Source organism: Myripristis murdjan, chromosome 21 (genome assembly GCF_902150065.1).
Source record: "Myripristis murdjan chromosome 21, fMyrMur1.1, whole genome shotgun sequence".
In the NCBI taxonomy this organism is placed as follows: domain Eukaryota; kingdom Metazoa; phylum Chordata; class Actinopteri; order Holocentriformes; family Holocentridae; genus Myripristis; species Myripristis murdjan.
The window spans coordinates 22665711-22684486 of NC_044000.1; the positions used below are offsets into that span (position 1 = coordinate 22665711).

The 18776-nt window shown below is 42.1% G+C and overlaps 1 protein-coding gene across 22 annotated transcripts in view; it reads right to left on the reverse strand.

Annotated features, from left to right (window-relative positions):
* caska (calcium/calmodulin-dependent serine protein kinase a) overlaps positions 1–18776 on the reverse strand; it is a 132303-nt gene that overhangs the window by 27638 nt on the left and 85889 nt on the right. For 17 of the 22 annotated variants that reach the window (XM_030080647.1, XM_030080640.1, XM_030080637.1 and 14 more), the window contains exons 6-13: positions 15132–15234; positions 13737–13912; positions 11925–12047; positions 10171–10254; positions 9873–9972; positions 8625–8642; positions 8166–8287; positions 1262–1339 (exon numbers count right to left, since the gene is read on the reverse strand). In XM_030080647.1, coding sequence (XP_029936507.1) covers positions 1262–1339; positions 8166–8287; positions 8625–8642; positions 9873–9972; positions 10171–10254; positions 11925–12047; positions 13737–13912; positions 15132–15234 — 804 coding nt within the window. The remainder of the gene's footprint in view (positions 1–1261; positions 1340–8165; positions 8288–8624; positions 8643–9872; positions 9973–10170; positions 10255–11924; positions 12048–13736; positions 13913–15131; positions 15235–18776) is intronic. The other 5 variants (XM_030080635.1, XM_030080642.1, XM_030080655.1 and 2 more) reach the window with 1 other exon arrangement.

Consider the following 18776-nt stretch of genomic DNA (forward strand, 5'->3'; position numbering starts at 1 on the left):
TTTAACAATGGGACTGAGTCAGAGGGAGTTGGCGCATGTACAACTAAAGCTCAAAAGGTCATGAAAGTTTGAAGGGAGCCCTAGAAAGGACTCAATAAATGAATATTAATAACGCAAAAATTAAATTTCTTTCTTTGTCCAGACCTATTCTGATTTAAACGTGTTGGTGAGGCCAACATTTTGGGAAAACATTTACATAGCTTGATATATGCAGCACTATGCACGACGGTGCATTAAAGAAACAGGCGCAGAGATCAGAAATGTGTCTGTGGACCTTTAAACCCCAAACTTACATTCTGCTTTCTTAAAAGAAACAAAAACAAAACAACAACAACAAAAAAAAAACTTCAAATCTCCAGCTTTCATCTCTAAGGTCAACATTTCATGAATCGGCAAAAGTGATTTTTTTTCCCATCACTGATGCCCACGTAATTTTTAAACTAGAGATTTTTTTTTTTTTTAAATGCGTTTCATGGGCCCTAGGATTATAAAACTTGTTCATAAATTGCATGAATGACCTTTGCAACTTTCCACTTCAAGTAAATTAGTTATTCTCATGACGGCCCAGGAAAACCCTTGCGCAATATTAAGTGTGATTCAGCACAGAACAAGATGTGATGTGTTTTATTGAGCCCATGTCCTAGAAATGAGTATTCCCATATGGCAGTGCTTTTGGTCCTGAACATCTCCTCAAGATCAGGGTTTCTCAATATTTTCATGCCTCAAATACACATATTAGATCACACACTCCCACTTTAATAAGATTTCGTCCCGAGAACCCGAATGAGAAGATTCTGTCGCCGATTTAATATTGCATTCGCCTGAGTCTAATGTACTGGGATCATCTCTGGTGAATTAAACAACGTGGAATTAAACTACTTTCTATTTTACCGGAGGCCTCCTGAAAGGGCCTGAAGGACCCCTGTGGGCCCTGAACCCCAATTTGAGAACTGCCTTATAAATGAACAGAGCAGGTAAGCGGAGTGATCCACTGCGGTGCAGAGTTAGAGCTTTAGCGAGCAGAAGGCCAGAGGGGTTAATACAGCCGGAGCACTGACAGGACAGGAGGAGAGGCGTAAGAAGTGAATCTGTCATCAACCATCATCATTAATATCACAGGACAAGAGACAGAGCCGGCATGAAATGGACATATGCTCTCCTCTCAATGCATATGTGTGTCTCATTATAGTGTGTGTGCAAAGTGAGTGTCTTCGTATGGGTGAGAGAGAGAGAGTGTGTATGTGCGGGTGTGTTTGTTCACCTCTTTGGCTCTCTGCACAGCATCACTTGGGGGGTTTCTGATCTGTGGGGAGGACTTGGTGTTGATCTTGTCGTAGAGCTGCAACAAAAGAGGCACATTCACTCAATCAATCAATCAATCAATAAACCAGCGCTAGGCAATGATGCAATATTACTGTATATGATTCATAATCTTTTAGTCGAATCATATTGTGATGATATCGCTCTTTTGGGATATCATGACACACATGCTGTCTAAACAACCAGGCATGTATTGTAAAACTACAAATTTCAGAAGGAATATTATTTGACAATTTTGCTTTAGCTCACACCTAACATTACCATTTGGTTTAGAAATAATTTGACTATTTGCCATATGATTTTGCATTCATGAATCATATCATGATAAATATATAAAAAACAGTATTGTTACATTGATTTCAACCACATTGATAAGGTCATCCAACTGGATTTTATGGAAGAATGAAAAATCTCTTCTCCACTTGTCCTCTCGCTCCATCTCTCTACTTGGTCTTGGTTTGCTTGAGATGCAGGCATGTTTAAGTGGTTTGTATTTATTTTTTTTTTGCATAGAAATGCTAACAAGGATGAACTGTTTATTCAGCTATCTGACGGGGAGACAAGGGACATTTATGGAGACACAACGGCACTGACTAACAGAGCAGCCCAACAGCTCTGCTTCCAAAATACCCAGCTGACTAATAAACTGTACTGACTGGAGACGCTTGTATGGGCCTTCACAGACTGGGCGTGCGTGTGTGTGTGTGCGCGTGATTGTATGTGTGTAGTAAAAAAAAACAAACCCTCAAACACAGTCTAAACAAAGACAGCAGCTGTATGCTCGATACAAAGGAGAGGATGACTTGGTATCAAAGAAGGCAAACCACCGATTTCATCTGGGACGAATGAAATCATATTCAAAGAAACAATCATTATTTGCTATATGATAATCAATTTGCTGGTGTATTTTTGTCCTACATAGGCAAACAAGCTCAAACACTGTGCACACAAACATTTGTAGAAAAACCAACAGAGGCAGACACAGAGAGTCGCACACTCAGATGCAGACACACACACACACACACACACACACACAGGCCTTTTGTACATTTCAAAACAGCCAGCAGCCCAAGACTCCTCCTGTTTCCCCTCTCACTGCAGCAGCAACAATACCACCACATGATGCTGGTCACCATCACGCGGTGCATGATGACTCACAAACAAATATGGCTCGCACAACAACGGCAATTAACCTGAAAAATCCTTTTATGATCTATGCCCTTTATGCCCTGTAGTCACCTGCACTGTGTGTGAATGCAATGTGCTGTTATAATAGTAAAGACTGTAGTTCATGTGTTTTTTTTTTTTTTTTTTTTTGCAATATGCAACAATACAGTCATACAATGTCCTTTGCAAAATATAACAAAGCACACACAACGATCTTTCGTAATTAGGGACCCCGCCGTATAAAATTCAATCTCATAAAATTTTTTATCTTATCCGGTGTCTCGATGTTGTTCGGTAATTCAATAAAACAAAATGTGAAATACACTGTGTTGTATTCCTGTAAATGACCCATTTGTGCATTTGATATTCAACATCTTCCTTGGAAAATGAGTCAAATTCCCTGACCTTCCCTGTGTGGAGTAAACCTCTTAAGAATCCCAATCCCTCAATGACCATTCAACCACAACAATATCTGAACTTCTGTGTAAAAGTGTGAGTCACCTGTGAGAGAGAATTATCCATCTTGAGAGAGGAGAAGAAAAGACAAATTTAGACTGAGTCGCTGAAATGTGTGACACAAAGCCAGAAAATGTAGCATAGCTGAATAAGAATGTACAATATGTGAGCTACAATGGATTTGTGTTGCATGTGGACGGGTTTCAAGTTTCAAGTTTCAAGGCAAATGACACTTGGGAGGATGGAAAATAAAGAGTGCTTACAGATGACTTTGTGCCTGAGACTGTGAGTATATACATGAATAAAAATGTGTTATTGCATGTGTTTGTGTATGTGTGTGTGTTCATGCTGTTACAAGAGAGTATGGGGGAGGTTGAAGTTCACAGTCTGTGAGCCCCTGCTGTGAAAAACTGACAGCACTAAAAAAAAAGGTCATGGGAACAACACACGACACTGCACATGTCCCAAGTACACATCTACACCCCCCTTCGGGAACACACAGTCATAAAGACTCATGCAAACACGCCATGCACCTCAGAAACGCCTTATAATATGACCTAAACAAACTCGAGAACTGAGAGCGTGCAGGGAAGTGGTATGATATCTTCATTCCCTATTAGAGAGGCAAATGAAGACATCTTTTCCTTGAGGAGAACTTATTACCCTGCCTCCACCAGCTTCAGAAACTAGTGCATAAGAAGAAAAACAAATGCTCTTGACTAAAGCACCTCATTATACATGTCAAACGCCAAAAAACACACACAGGGGGACGCCTGGCTCTGCTTCAAATTAGCTTGAGGCATCTCTTGACAAAACACTCTTCCTCCAAAACACATCAGAGGGAAAAACACAAAGAAAACACACACTCACCCAGGAGACGGCAAGCGCGTTGTCAGAGAAACACAGCTGACAGAGCACACACAAGACACAAGTTATCTGAACCAGCAGGCTCCATCCATTCTGCGTATGACGGATCTCTAGTTTCCTCCAACCTTGATGTGTTTAGGTGGTGTGGAGGCTAATGTCAGATGCAGAAGCAGATATTGACGGAGGCTGCGCCTCTTGTGAATGGCATTGAAGGCCTAACAATAGATGCCATTGTTCCTTCACGGTCAGGGGCAGGGCTACACTCCTCTCTATGTTTCTCCCCTCTCTGCATCTGCCCCTCTTGGTGCAGGGCAGGGGTGTGAAACTGAGGCTGAAAAGAGACATCTGCAGTCCCAGGCTCCCAGTGATGCTACTGTACACAGACACACACAAACATATGCATACACACTTGGGAGCTTCATTCCCTGAGTCCCCTGCTCCCCACTTTCACCTGTTCAGCTTTTAGCAAGTGGGATGGTCTTTAACATACAAATGCTTCTCTGCAGCCGTCCCCTTCTCAGTGCTCGTTCCTGCCTCCTGACCTGCATTAGCTTCTTAATGCCTGCAGCACTGTGGAGAAAATATAAAAAGATGCACTTTTTCCGTGGCAGCGAGCCAAGCTGGAGAACCCGGGTTCAAGTGTCAGCGGTTTTCTAGAGGTTAGAGAGGCCAGCTTGTGAGTCTGGAAGGTCACCAGAGTGACAGGATCAAGTGGGGACAGAGAATGAGTATAACTCTCTTGTCCCTTGAGAAAGCCACTTACTCCAGCAGTTTAAGTCTGGTGGCACGGAGCAGCTCTCAGGTGTGTGTTTGTGTAACTGTTTGAATATGAAGTGAGGTATCTCTGGGTCTTTCCACTGAATAAATAAGAGTTTAATTAAAATAAACACAGGTACGGGGCCACTTGTGCCCTGCTAGCTTGGTGCATGTCAGTGCAAGTAGCGAGAGAAAGTGATTTGCAGACAGTAAAGGTCATGAGGTCATCAAACTGACAGGATTAATCCTCTGTGGATCATGAATGTGTTCATCAAAGTTGAGGGGAATCCACCCAAAAATAGTTTGTGATATGTTGCCCCAGAGTTAGATGTTGAATGGATGGATAGATGGACATGGCCGTCTGTCGGCTCTAAAGGCCAGTACGGGGAAAAAAAGACATAGAAAGACACCGTATCCCCTGCAGCTCCACGCACTCATCTATCGTGCATCTAGCATCTATTGTGTATGTATTACCATCCTCCTGCTTGCTTTCCGTGGGACATCATCCCTCATAACCACTCCACATTCTTCCCAGTTTCGCTATCCTCATGTCCGAACTTCAACCGTAATGCAAGAGCTAAATTGCTGGTTTGTGTTCCTGCAGGAGTACAATGGTAAATCTAACAAGACACGCACAGAAAACCAAGGGCACATATAGAAAACCACCTACTAAAACAAGCATTTCATATAAATGCACAACATGAGGCCCATGCACTGACATGAATACATCGGGATAATTCCCACCATGGGCCTGCAGTGAAATCCCATGACTTGTACAGGCAGTCGTTTGACCTAAACATTTTCATTCCTGTCTAGTCTGCTTATACCTTTCAGCTGAGAAATTAACTTATGGGGCAACCAGTCTGCCTTCCCCTACTGCTGAGAAATCGCCGTACAATATAGAAAAACCACCATGTAATACAATAAAGGTATAACATAAGCTGAGAAATCCACCAGTGTACACCTGTAAAGTGACCTATTTATATAAATTCCCTTCTCCGGAGGATTTAACAAATTCTCCGCGTTTCCCTGGAATACACCTCTCTAAATTCCATGATATTTCAGAAATTCCCCCGACCAGCGGGAATCCTGATGTGCACACAAGAGTCTGCCCCTTTCCTTCCAGTTGGCCCTAATGTGGCATGAAATCCTGAGCAGAGCAGGATGGCTGCCTGGCTCGTAGAGTCCTGCGCAGAGGGACTTGCTGGCTGACTCTGTGCTCTGTCAGTGAATGAAGCATGACCTCCAACAGAGGGAACATGGCACTGGTCCAGCAAAACGCCGGCATGCAGGGTAATGAAAAACGAAAGAAAAGAAAAGAAAAAAAAAACAGACATGCAAAATAAATAAATAAATAAATAAATAAAAAAGAGAGAGAGACAAAGAGACTGACAGATTTTAAACTGCACTGGCCTTCATGTAAAAATACACTAATTGGAAAAATAAAATTAAAGAGTAGAGGTCAGTGCTACCAACATCAAACGGATGAAATTTAAGCGGCCAAGCACCTTAGCGTTGGAAAGATAACCTCTTATGAATATAGATTTGAGGATCTCAGCTTAAAATTGTGAATACTCAAAGCACCCATAACCCAGTGAAACAGGAATAAAAGGCTTGGCAAGCACTGAAACCTCAAGAACAAAAGGGGAAGCGAAATTTCAGAAATTTTTGCATCTTGTCACCAATATAAAACCGACTATAACAGTCCTAAGTGAGGATGAGAAGACGGTAGTAAAATCTAACACGTTTATTTTGTCATAAACTGAACGCAAGGTATGTGCAACGACATCTCACAGACTGAGAAAAAACTACAGCCAGTTCAATCTTATCTCCATTTTGCATATTTTTTTTGCAAATATTTCAAGTTGTTTGACTGGATATGAACATCCTGTATATGAATTGCTGTTGCCAAGTATTGCCCAGAGGTGTTATTATAATTTTGATTTGATTTCTTAATGTTCCTGGGCTTCATGTTGTTCATTCGTTGGCTATTATATTCTCACAAGCGCGACTGTCCTGCCAACAAAACCTCATTCTGAATTTGACAGACACCAAAGAAGGAAAAAATAGCTTGTTTGAAACAGATGGAGACAGACAGACAGAGAGAGAAAGTAGTGGGAGAGAGAGAGAGACAGAGAAACAAATAAGCAGTAGGAAAGCAAAGAGAAAAAAGGAGTGGGAGGAAGGGAGAGAGAGAACAGAGAAAGCAAAAGGGAGAGAGAAAAGAAAAAGGAGGGTATGAACTTAAAAAAAAAAAACACACACACACACACACAAACACAACAAAGATGAAATGAAAGAGATGGTCTCAGAGAGTCAACCAGCGCTCCAGTGCAGTCACAGCCTCTCTCCGACCCAGCGCCCGGTCCAGCCTCTGTGAGCGGCGCCTGGCGACCGGGCTGCTGTGAGCCAGTGTGGCTCTGGTGTGGCGAACCAGCCGTTCCCAGACTGACACCGCTGTGGTCGACAGCCTGTTTCCTGTGACCTGCGGCACAACTCTCCCTGCTAGCGCTGCTCATCTCTGAGTCACAGAAACAAGCAGCAGCCGGCCATTAGTCAGACTCACAGCTTGCCCGTTTGTTTTCAACGCACACACAGGCAGATTGAGGGGAGAATTTAACAGCACATGTAAAACAACATGACCTTTTTGGGTTGCCTGAGAGCACTGAGCATCCTTGTATGTGTGTGTGTGTGTGTGCGCGCGTGTGGGCGGAATGACGCTGTTTGTGCTTTATATTGCACAAAATGTCCATCATTACAAGTCATCTAGCCTTGGACAAAAAAAAAAAAAGACTACCAGCTGAGTGAGATAAACTCCCCTTGTTTCTAATGGAGTTTCACTTGCTTTGGTAATATTCTTGAAACAAGGCCACGGCAGAAACACTCACTTTCAGATCATGTCCACATGCTGAAAGAAGCTGATTTGCATCAGGAACAAGTTACATAATCTCACATGATAAGCAGCATTTTTTTTTTTTTTTTTCAAAATTTGTATGTGTAACAGCACTGCAAGATACTGAGTTTTTTGTGACATTTTTGGTGATAAGCGCTCACTGCTGTGGCGTTTTTGCGCTGCACCTCTTGTGTCACTTGTCAATTAATGTGTCCGGTACCGTGATGTTGTGAATTTTCTTTTAAAGTTTTGAGTTTTTGCAGTATAGGTGGGGTTCTTTTTCTGCTCAGCTATAGTGGCTGTTGCTGCTAATGTGAACTACTCAGTTCATCTTCCAAACAAGCAGCTGCTGCCACAAATGTTGAACACCGTGCTTCCTTTTTCCCCAGAGGATTTTTCCCTGGAAAGAGCTGTCCAAAACCGGACAGAGAACAGCAAATTCACCTTAACGCCAAAGCTCCCATAAAAGGGGAATGGGTTGTATCACAACTGTGTTTTCTCATTTAGTAATAAAGAGTGGCAAATGGACAACTGTTCAGATGAAAATGCGGTCAAATACGAATATGAAGTTTTAAGTTGCTGTATTGGATTCAATGACTTGACAGGGTGGATATTTTTTCTTTATACTACTGTGTGTGAGTGTGAGTGTATGTGTGTGTGTGTGTGTGTGAGAGAGAGAGAGAGAGACAGAGCTTGAAACACTTACATCGAGCAGTGTGTGTAGATGCTGGTCCTGGAAAACGCTGTGGAGGAAATCCAGATCCTTTTCACTGCAGTCTGTCAAAGCATGGATCTCCTCTAAACTGTCCAACACCTGAGACACAGCTCCTGTGCGCACACACACACACACACACACACACACACAGGCGCACACACACAAACACACACACAGATGTCAGAGCCACGTTGCATCATTCACCTCAAGGTTCTCTGAATGCCACTTCAGTGAGCATGCACCTGCACTTCACTCAAACACTGAAACATTTTCTGAATCATTAGACTGGCTTGTATTTCCTACGACTGATGTGACGAAAAGAGGGAAAGTTACTGGACACAGAGCCACATTTTTTTTTTTTTTTTAGAGTCGCAAACAGACTTAGCAGCCACAAATGGGAAAGAGAAAATTACATGCATCACAGCACACAACGAACCAAGGGATACCTACGTTCTGCTGCTAGTAGTCCTAACAGGTGGGAAGCATTAATACAAACAGACAAGAAACAGATTGATATCAAGGCTCCTGCAAATTAGCAAAAGTGTCAGTATCCATGTTTTAAAACAGTCACGGTCCAAAATGAACTATTAAGGCTTATCTGCCACCATGACAGCTTTTATCTGCTACACTTTTATTTTAACAATGAAAATAATTCAGTGGCACTACCACGTCACATGTTGTTTTAGGTATCCTCATACACAGTTTTCAGTCAATTTCATAAACAAAATAACGGACATTTCACAGAAAAGACCAAGGAGTCGATCTTAAAACTCCAATTCAAGCTACACCCCAGTCATCATGGTCCACAAACCCTACAAACTCAATTTCAATGAGTCAACTCAACCATTTTGTCACCAGTGAAGTGTTACCGATTGTGGATTAAAGTTAGATAAAGAAACCAACGACTCTTGGTTTATCATTAGCATCAAACTGAAGGCAGGCTTGAGGTTTTTTTTTTTCTATCATTATTTTCTTTTCTTGTCTTCTAGTCTTCCATTTTTCTCAAGCATCACGTGGCGTGAAGGGAAATTTGCCCACATTTGTTGGTTGCTGTGTGCTTATTTTGGACCCTCAAAACAGTTAAAGGCCACCACCTCCAGGTGGTTAGTTCAATTACTAGCATAAATATTGTCAGTTTCCTGTTTGGATTAAAAAAAATAGTTTTGCACCTTCCAGTATTTTCAGACTAAGCATACCAGTTAGTACAGTGACATTCCTTACGCAAACAGCAATGCAAAATGATAAAACACTCCACAGCAAGGGATTCAGGATTCAGGATTTCTGTAATAAAATTTCACGCAAAAAAATGCACACTCTTCTTTCTAGTTAGTGACATTAATATGGCTGCCCATGTTTCAGTACAAAACTTTCTTCTGAGCGATGAAAACTGTTCAAAACGGCAGTCAAGAAAATGTCACAATCTAGGCGGCGAAACTTGACACTATTTTTCCACTTTGTATAGTAAATGTGCTCCAGCAGTCAGTGACTCTCTGAGTGTGTTTTGTCTCTCTCGCAGTGATAAATGCAATAAGAGCAAGATAGCAGTTGCCTTGTTGTAACAACAGGCTGTGCGTGCGGGTGTGCAGCTAACATGACACAAAACACAAACTAACCAGAGGAAGGAAGTCTGAGAGAGGAAGTGTATGATAAAAAAAAAAAAAAAAAAAGGGTGCACAAGGTTAGTGTTTGTGAGTCTACCTGAGGAGGTGGGGTCATCAGAGAAGTCATGGAGCTCCTCGGGGGGGTCTCCATAGAAGGAACTGAACTTGTGACTGGACACTGCAGCCAGCACGGCCCCCTGAGTCACAACAACAACAACAACAGGAGAAGAGTTGCACTGTGTTCAGCATCAGCCTCACACACGTCTTTATCTCTGGCTGGGTGGACATCCGTCTCAATATCAGATAAACAAAAGACTTGGACTTTTGCAAAATGTGCTCATGCATGCATGCTTGTTTGCAGGCTTGAGTGTGTGTGTGTGTGTGTGGAAGCCCACCTTGAGCTTCCTCCGGGCGTTGAACTTCCTCAGCTGTTCTACAGTCTCTGGCAGGTGGATCTTGTAGGCATAGCGGTCCCGCTCCTAGGAAATTCAGAGAACAGCACACACTGCTCACACAGTCATTCTGCTAATACACTGAGACAACAGGGCAGAATAATATGATGAAAAAAAAAAATCATATGAAGAGGAAGGAACAGGGATGTGCTCAGGTCAAATCAACACAAAGATAAAATGGTACCTGATGCCATAAACAGACCCAAAGTACCACTGAATAGAGCCAGCACTCAAAATTGAACTCATGAATATTCTTCTTCTTTTTTTTTTTTTTTTTTTTTAATTTTTTTTTTTTTTACAAACATGTCCCACTGATGCACACAACATGTTTTGGCTGCATGCCTTCAGCCCTTTTTCAGTGCTACAAACAGAATCATACTGCAAGGATTTCGACAGATATTGCAATTTCAATATGATGCAGTGGAAAAAGTAGGGACAATTTTTGCATCATAATTTTCATTTCAACTGAAAAAACAACCTATTAAATGGTAAATGGACGGCATTTTTCTGTTTCACTTTTCTGGTCTACTGACCACTCAAAGCGCTTTACGATGATTCACCTATTCACACACACATTCACACACTGGTAGCAGAGGCTGCCATGCCAGGTGCCAAGCTGCCCATCAGGATCAGTGGTTCCTCTCTGGAGCAGCCGGGGATTGAACCAGGAACCCTCCGATTACCAGCTGACCACTCTACCTCATGAGCCATGCCGCCTCGTAAAATCATAAAAGTGACGATGATATGAGTTTTTTATGGATTTGTACCAAACAGGCAAGTTTTCTTATGTCTGGAAAATAGGGCTTGTAGGCAAGGGCATCTCTCTGGCACCACAATAATTAATTCATAATGTTTTTTTTTTTTTTTTACCTTTATTTAACAAACTGCAGTTGCTTGTTCAGTCCTGACAGACTCAGCTATATTTCAGGGTGATATGAGGCCACTGTCTAGACACAGGTTTCCCACAGCAAGTGTTTTTAAGATTATTTTTTGGCATTTCTGCTCTATTTCATAGTCACAGTTGAGAGAAACAGGAAAGTCAATAGAGAGAAAGAGGGGACGGCACGTAGCAAATAGCCTGGGCTCGGACCTGAACCCAGGCCGCCCTGTTAAGGACCCAGCCTTGACAAATGGTACGGACTCCATCAGGTGCACTATCGGGGAGCCTCCACAGCACGTTTTTCTGATACGGTCACATCTTCTCCTTGTGAAAAATACCACATGACATTTTCGGTTGTAAACCAAAGACTGAGGTCGATGTGACTGAGGTTCAAACTGATAAGGCTGCAGAGTGAGAAAGTGTGATTTGAAGAAACTGTGGTACATAATCTGTAATGCTGTATTCACATTCTGACGGTGTGTGGTCAGTGGCAAAATGCTCATCATTTTCAGAGGGAAATCAACAATAAACTCCAGCGGTAGACTATGATGTAACACTGTGGCAAGCTAACTAACAGTACTCAATCAATTCTTGCAGCATCCTTATTTTTAAGCACGTCATCTTACCGCAACTCTTCTATATTGTGGTTTTTACAGTAATAACTTCTCCAAAACATTTAATGAATTATTTTGATATGAAATTATATTGAAAATGAACAGTCACACACTGCGAGAAGTCAAACAGTTTAACACACTGGTATTTTATTCGGCCGCGATGTGAATGCAACGTGTGCTGTCCTGCCTAGGTGCTGCTGTACCTTGAGCCAGGGGTGGTTGAGGGCCTCGTACACGGTGATCCTCTCAGCAGGGTCCAGCATCAGCATGCGTCTCACCAGGTCCTTAGCACTCTCTGAGATGTGGCTCCATTGGCGAGGGTTCATCTAAAGTAACACACACAAATAAAAGAACATTTTAACGTGTTAAATAAACACACAAAATTCCTGGGACAAGAACAACTTCTAAAATAATGGTAACACAGACACCAAAGCCATCATGTGTTCTTGGATACACTATACTGAGTCACAGTAGGTGACTAGCCTTATCAGCATTATAAAAAAAATTGACTTGTTAACAAAACAAAACAAAAAGTTGTTGGTGGCTTGCCATGAATTATGCATTATTATCCCAGGCTTTTACTTTCTTCAGTCATCAAAAGGAATCTGTATTTGGGACCTGCCTCTATTTCACTTTGCACAAAAAAACTAAGACAAAAAAATCAAAAGAGATCTTACTGTGAAAATTAGGATATCAAATCATGGATACTATTTTTTTGTGTAAGAGTTTTAAAAAATGTCCCCCAAAGCTGAACGAGTCTTTTCTTGTTCTCGTCTGTATCACTTTCCTCTTTTAAACGAACACACACAGACCCTGGAGCTCAGAACCTGACACGATCAAGCCTTTCAGAGTGGATACATGACTGAGACTGATAAACTGTTTTGTCATAGCTGTTTTGACTTTTCATTTGAGTGTGAAGGTGTAACCTGGCTTCTAAGAGGACTGGCGTTGATATGTCAAAATATGTTGTCATGCCTGGCCATTAAAAAGGACTGAGTATTAATTTAGGGCTTGGCTTTTAATTGAGGTTTCATAGTATATTATATAGGCCATAAACCCACATATAGCTGATGTAGCATGTTTTATTTTTGAAACCACAGTTTGTGGTTCCCCACTACACACTGGCAACCGTATGCTCATTTTCTGCCGAGTGGTTTTTAGCTGTACAGAGGCCTTTATTTCCCTCCATCGTTACTTCCTGTTTCAAGAAAGCCTCTTTTTGCATTCTTGGTATGCAATGTAAACATCGCTTCTGCAGAAGTAAAGGACAAGTCCTCCATAATGATGATGAGACTCTCCTTCTTATGGTCAGACTCTGAAAGGAGTCACTATCCATGGTGTTACTAAAGACCCCATGAAATGGTCATGTTATTTTCTTGATTTTAAGTATTTCCTGTTATGACAAGATGTTGGGGTGGGACATGATGTTGTGACGAACTGTTTAAAACTGACAGGATATCAAGTGGGGAGAAAAATAATTTTATTTTATGAGATGGGTGGAGGGGTGTGATTGTGCAAAAATTCATGGAGAGTTTTACTGGCTGAAATTTTTTATTTATGCCCACAGTTGCAGCATGAAGTCACCATTTAAGATACACTGTTTTCCAGGAAGTCAAAGTAATGGGTTCATTTCATGGGGACTTTAAAAGTGTGCCAAAGGTTGAATATAGTGAGGACTGTTTAGACTCAACTGAGAAAAAAAAAAACATGGAATAAGCAAACTATTTGATAGTTGAGCCTATTTACTGTAACTGTGTATTTATTCTATGCTGCTTCTGTCTGTCGAGTCTAAATGGTCCTCAGTTAAATAAACCCTGGACAATTCTGTGTAGCGCACCTTCAACTATCAACAGAAAATGAGGACGATGTTTGTTGTCTAGTGATGTAACAGGCGAGCTGACCAACCCCAATCCCAAAACAATACACCTCTTCAAGATGGGGACTCTTATTCTTTTAGGGGCGTATGAAACCCCAGACTTCTTAAGCTTGAGGAGGTTCCGTTAACGAACTCCTACCTTGTATTTGCCCTTGCAAATGGCCTCAAAGAGACGCTCCTTGGTGCCGTAGAAAGGCAGACAGCCGGAGAGGAGGATGAAGAGGATGACTCCACAGCCCCACACGTCCACAGGCTTACCGTACGGCTCCCGCTTCACCACTTCTGGGGCCATGAAGTGGGGAGTACCAACACGACCTGGGGTTGAAAAGACGGAAGGGCGGGGGAGCATCAATACAGTAGTGAGTTCATTGTAGTCTATAATTAAAGTGAATAAGAACATGGATTACTGCGTGGGCACGTGTATGTGAATGTCCACAAGCATGCACACCCGCATACGAAAACACGTAGTTGCGGTTAACAGGGACTTTATTCTTTACCCCTGTGAATTCTTTGTGTGAATTCTCTCTGTGAACTGGAATAAGGAAATGGCACAACTTGTGTTTCTGCTTCCCTCACTGCAACCTGCAACACATCAGCTACTCCTACACTGAGTTTCTATGCAAACTGATGGCTGGTAAGCAAAGTCTCCACAGCACTTTGAACAGACCTGACGTAGTGCTCTTTTTTTTTTTTTAAACAATTATTTATGTTTGGTTTGAGACACAACAAGTGTTAATATGTCTTTTAAATTATTTGTCAATACAATTTCACATTTCCTCTTTTTTGCTAAAAGGTGATCTAACCAGAGTGATTTTCATGTCCTATTTATTTATTCACTTCACCACTTCCCAATGTGCAGAATGAAGTGGGCTTTTACATCACCTGCACCCTGTAAAAAGGTCACACCACACATCGAATTAGGTGTTTTATGTAACTTTGCCATTAAACTAGATAATAAAAACACATTGTGGAACGCTGATGTGCTTCAGTGGTAGGGAGACTGGTTCATTTGTTTCTTCTGAGAACCAGACACACTGAAGAGGTTTCTTATGGACACTGATGAATCAACATGATCTTTGATAATATACACACAGTGTGGGCTGAGCAGATGCTACAGCAGATGACAAGACAGGAAGACCTACTTACTGATTGTGAAACGAAGGCAAAAACGCAAAAATAAAAAAACATTTTTCAAGACAATATAAGGGTTTATTGAGTTGGAAATCTTCTTACAGTTGGTCAAAGCTGACAGGGATTAAATCAAATAACTTAGTCATAAAACAAAAACTCTATCACCTATCTTATCTTAGTATCTTGCCTGCATCTGGTCTAACGCTAACGGTGGACTTACAACACATATTGAACCAATTACATACTTCCGATAAACTGGACTACTCAGGCTAACATCCAGCATGACTAGGTGATGACATATTGTCTGTTCCTACTAGTGTCTGTGGGAGGGGAAATGTGTGTGTGCATGTGTGTGGGGTATGAAACGAGGTACGGTTAGCATGTGCTGTGGTGCGTGCGGTACCTCCTGCCACAAGTCCAGACTCTCCGAGCTGGATGGCTACTCCAAAACCTCCTAACTTCACCGGAGCGGAGTTTTCCTTGGATGCCAACAGCACACAGTGAGGCTGAGACAGAGAGAGGGAGAGAGAGAGCAAGAGTCATGATTTGATGCTCTTCTTTAGTTGATTAAAGAGAGACACCCTCCTATAAATGACAATAATCACATGTCTAAGACACACCCAAACCCCAAAACCATAAACCCCCTCAGATCTTCACACACCCTCTCGCCCACAGCTACCACACATGAATAACCAACAGTGTAGGAGATTAAAAGCCCTGAGAGATGAGTGAGTGACATAAAAACTGCATACACAGAAGACTTTCAGTTTTAGCAGCAATCTTGGTTTCTATCATCACATTTTGAGTAAAATGCTAGTAACTTGTCATTTTTTTTCCAATTTTAATCATTTATTGTCTTAGTTGCCATTGCTACCGGGAATCAAACGCATACACTTTGCAACAAGTAGTAACAGGATGGTACGGTGCTGCAGTCTGCATCCTTGAAAAATCTGTATTTTTCCCCTGAATCAAGTAACTCAATACTGTCTTTGTTGGTTTGCATAGCAGGTTGATAAGTACTCTACTGTGGGTCAAAGTCAAGACCAAGATCAAGGAGCCCTATAATGCATTCTGAGCCCTTACATCTAAGGCAAGATGCACCTACATAAAACTGGACCACTAGTCTGTTCATACATCTTTAACTCATCACCTTGTAGACCATTAAAATGATGATCTTATTCTAGTCAGTTTTCTAGGATGAGCTTCAGGACATATGCTTCTGGAGTCATTTTGATTATAGAAAAATGTTGCTGTGATGCAGTTGCTGATGATTAGTCGTCCTGTTTAACCAAAATGAATGGTGTTAAAAACATTTTGTCTGGAGCTATGCAGGTTGGTACAAAAGTCTGCACATTTTACACTGGGACTTAAAGGACATAAAAGTGGGAGTCCTTCCAGCCTGTTGTGCCTGTAAATGTGTTGACAATGTACTGTGGTGGAGTCTCTTGAGCCATCAAGGCTGTAAAAAGAGGAGGTGTGGGTAGGCAATACACTATTAAACAGCACTGTGAAAAAAAAAAAAAAAAAAACATTAAAAAAGAGAAGCAGTATTCTGAACCAAGACTTGAGAATGTGATGGTATCCTCAACATTCAGTAGCAAGGATCTTCTTTCCCATAACCGATGCTTAAGGAAAGTTGGCTTGGGTGGTTGACAATGGTTTGAGGCGAACATCTCTTGGGTGGCAATTTAAACTTGGCCTGGTTCTTCTCTAAAGCCATTGTTTTGATTATTGTGAGGGCATACAGTGGTATTTTGGGAAGATTTTGTCTTACACAGTCAACTACTCTCTGCAGGTACCTCCATATTATAATCAGAGCTCGATGTGAAAAGCATACTGTATATACAAGTGGTGAGTGCTCTGTGATCCCACTGCTAGCTTTTAGTATGTGTAATCACAAGCCCTACACTGAGCCCAGCCCTCCCTGTCTGTCTCTGCCTCCGCTCTGCTCTGCGTAGTGGTTTCAAGCTGTGGTCAACCCCCTTTTTCCTCCCAGGTTTTTCTGTAAAAGCATTACCGCGTTCTGCGCTTCAGCATTTCTCTGTCTGCTCTCAAAAGCACAGCTGGGGAGGGCAAGCTACCAACAGCAGTGGAGATAATGGGAAGAAAGTGAGCTACAGAAGGTAGAGTCTACACAGTAATGTCTTTTTGACCTGATAACACGAGTCACTGAAGGATGATGCAGAGTAGCAGAGGGTCAGCTGCAAAATGAACTAAGGACTAAAAGGATCCCGAGCTACACATGTCATTTTGGTAAAGCAATCTGTATGGTCTTTCCCGCAGATTTAACCAGAGGAAAAATGTTGGACTGACTCAGACTAAGGAAAAGAAAGAGACTACAAAACCACAAGTGAGCCATTATTCTGCCGAAGAAGCTGAATGCATGAGTGAGATATCATCCTTTCCTGCCACATATGCACATTCACAGGGGAACAAGAGCATTCAAGTCGCTGATGGGCTTCAGTCACACGGTGAGTACTTTGAAAAGTTCCTCTTCAATGCCTTTGAGCTTGTTACACTGGTTGCAAGATAAGGGTTGCATGCTGTGAGCAAAGAAAAGTCTTGTTCTCTATTTCAGATTCCGATTACATTATACATCTGCTTTCACAAGTGGTTAGGTAAATAAGAAAACTACAAATAGTTTTTGTCGGTTCTCAAGTTCAGACGACTTATCTCTATTTGATCAGATTTGATCAAAAATAAAGTTTTGTTAAGGAACAGAATATTGATGTAGGTCCTTGTGGGGCTTTCTGGGGTGTGCTGGTGAGATGGTCAGCTGGGTGAGCTTTGGCTGCTCTGTGATATGTAATTAACGAGGGCAGGATTAATGCTGATTTAGGGCTAAGCCATACAGCTGGCCCTGGGCCATCACACATACAAACAGTAATGAGAGTCCAAGACTTTCCCAAGAGAACCAGAACAACTCCAAAAACCCATTACAGTAATCATGAATCTATTGACATACAGCTCAACACACTTCCTTACCAACTTCACAGCAAAATCTGACTCTGAGTATTGTTTAAAAAAAAAAAAAGAAAAAAAAAAAAGAAACAACTCTTCCTCTTTCTCCTGTGCAGGGCTGATGAATGCAAAGCCAACCATGACAGCTAACTTCAATACAACCACCACGACCACCTCACAGTTTCCGAACTCCTCTCTTTCTCTTGTCACCACAAAGACCAGCTGGACGACCCTGAGCACAACCCCTGACCCCTGTCACCTTGACGACAGCTCACTGCAGATCCCACTGGCAGTGTTTTACTCTCTGCTTTTTGTCCTGGGTCTGGCTGGCAACCTGCTGGCTCTGTGGGTTTTCCTCTTTGTCCAGTCAAAGAGGAACTCAGTGCATGTGTTCCTCATCAATGTAGCTTTGGCAGACTTGCTGCTGGTGGTGTGTCTGCCCTTCAGGATACTCTACCACAGCCGAGGTAACACCTGGGAGCTAGGCCCCGTCCTGTGTAAATAGTGGGCAACCTCTTCTACATGAACATGTACATCAGTATCACACTGCTGGGGTTGATTAGCGTGGACCGCTACCTGAAGACCAAACGTGACATGGGGATGCAGCACAGACTGCAAACAAAGTGGAGCACGGTCACTTGCACAGTCATCTGGGTCGTGGCGTTTGCCTTGACTTTGCTGTACATGGTGTCGAAGAATCAGGGAGACTCAAACAAGTCAGTGAGATCCTTGATTAAATGTGCTTATGTGTTCATATTCATTTCCACATTTCATTGTTTATGTTTGAGACCAGAATCCTTGTGTGATATGCACTGATGGTTTATGTGCTGGTGTTTCTAGGTGTTTCCACTACAAGCACCTCCAGAGTGCGATGTGGAAAGCGTACATCAACATGTTCCTGGTGGTAATCTTCTGGCTCACATTCTTCGCTCTGGTCGCGTCTTACTGGAAGATCGCCTTTAAGCTCCTGAGGACGTCACAAGAGAAACCGGACCTGCCCAATGCACCTCGCTATACCCGGACCGCCAAGAAGTCCTTCTTCATCCTCTTTGTCTTCACTGTCTGCTTCGTCCCCTATCACACAGTC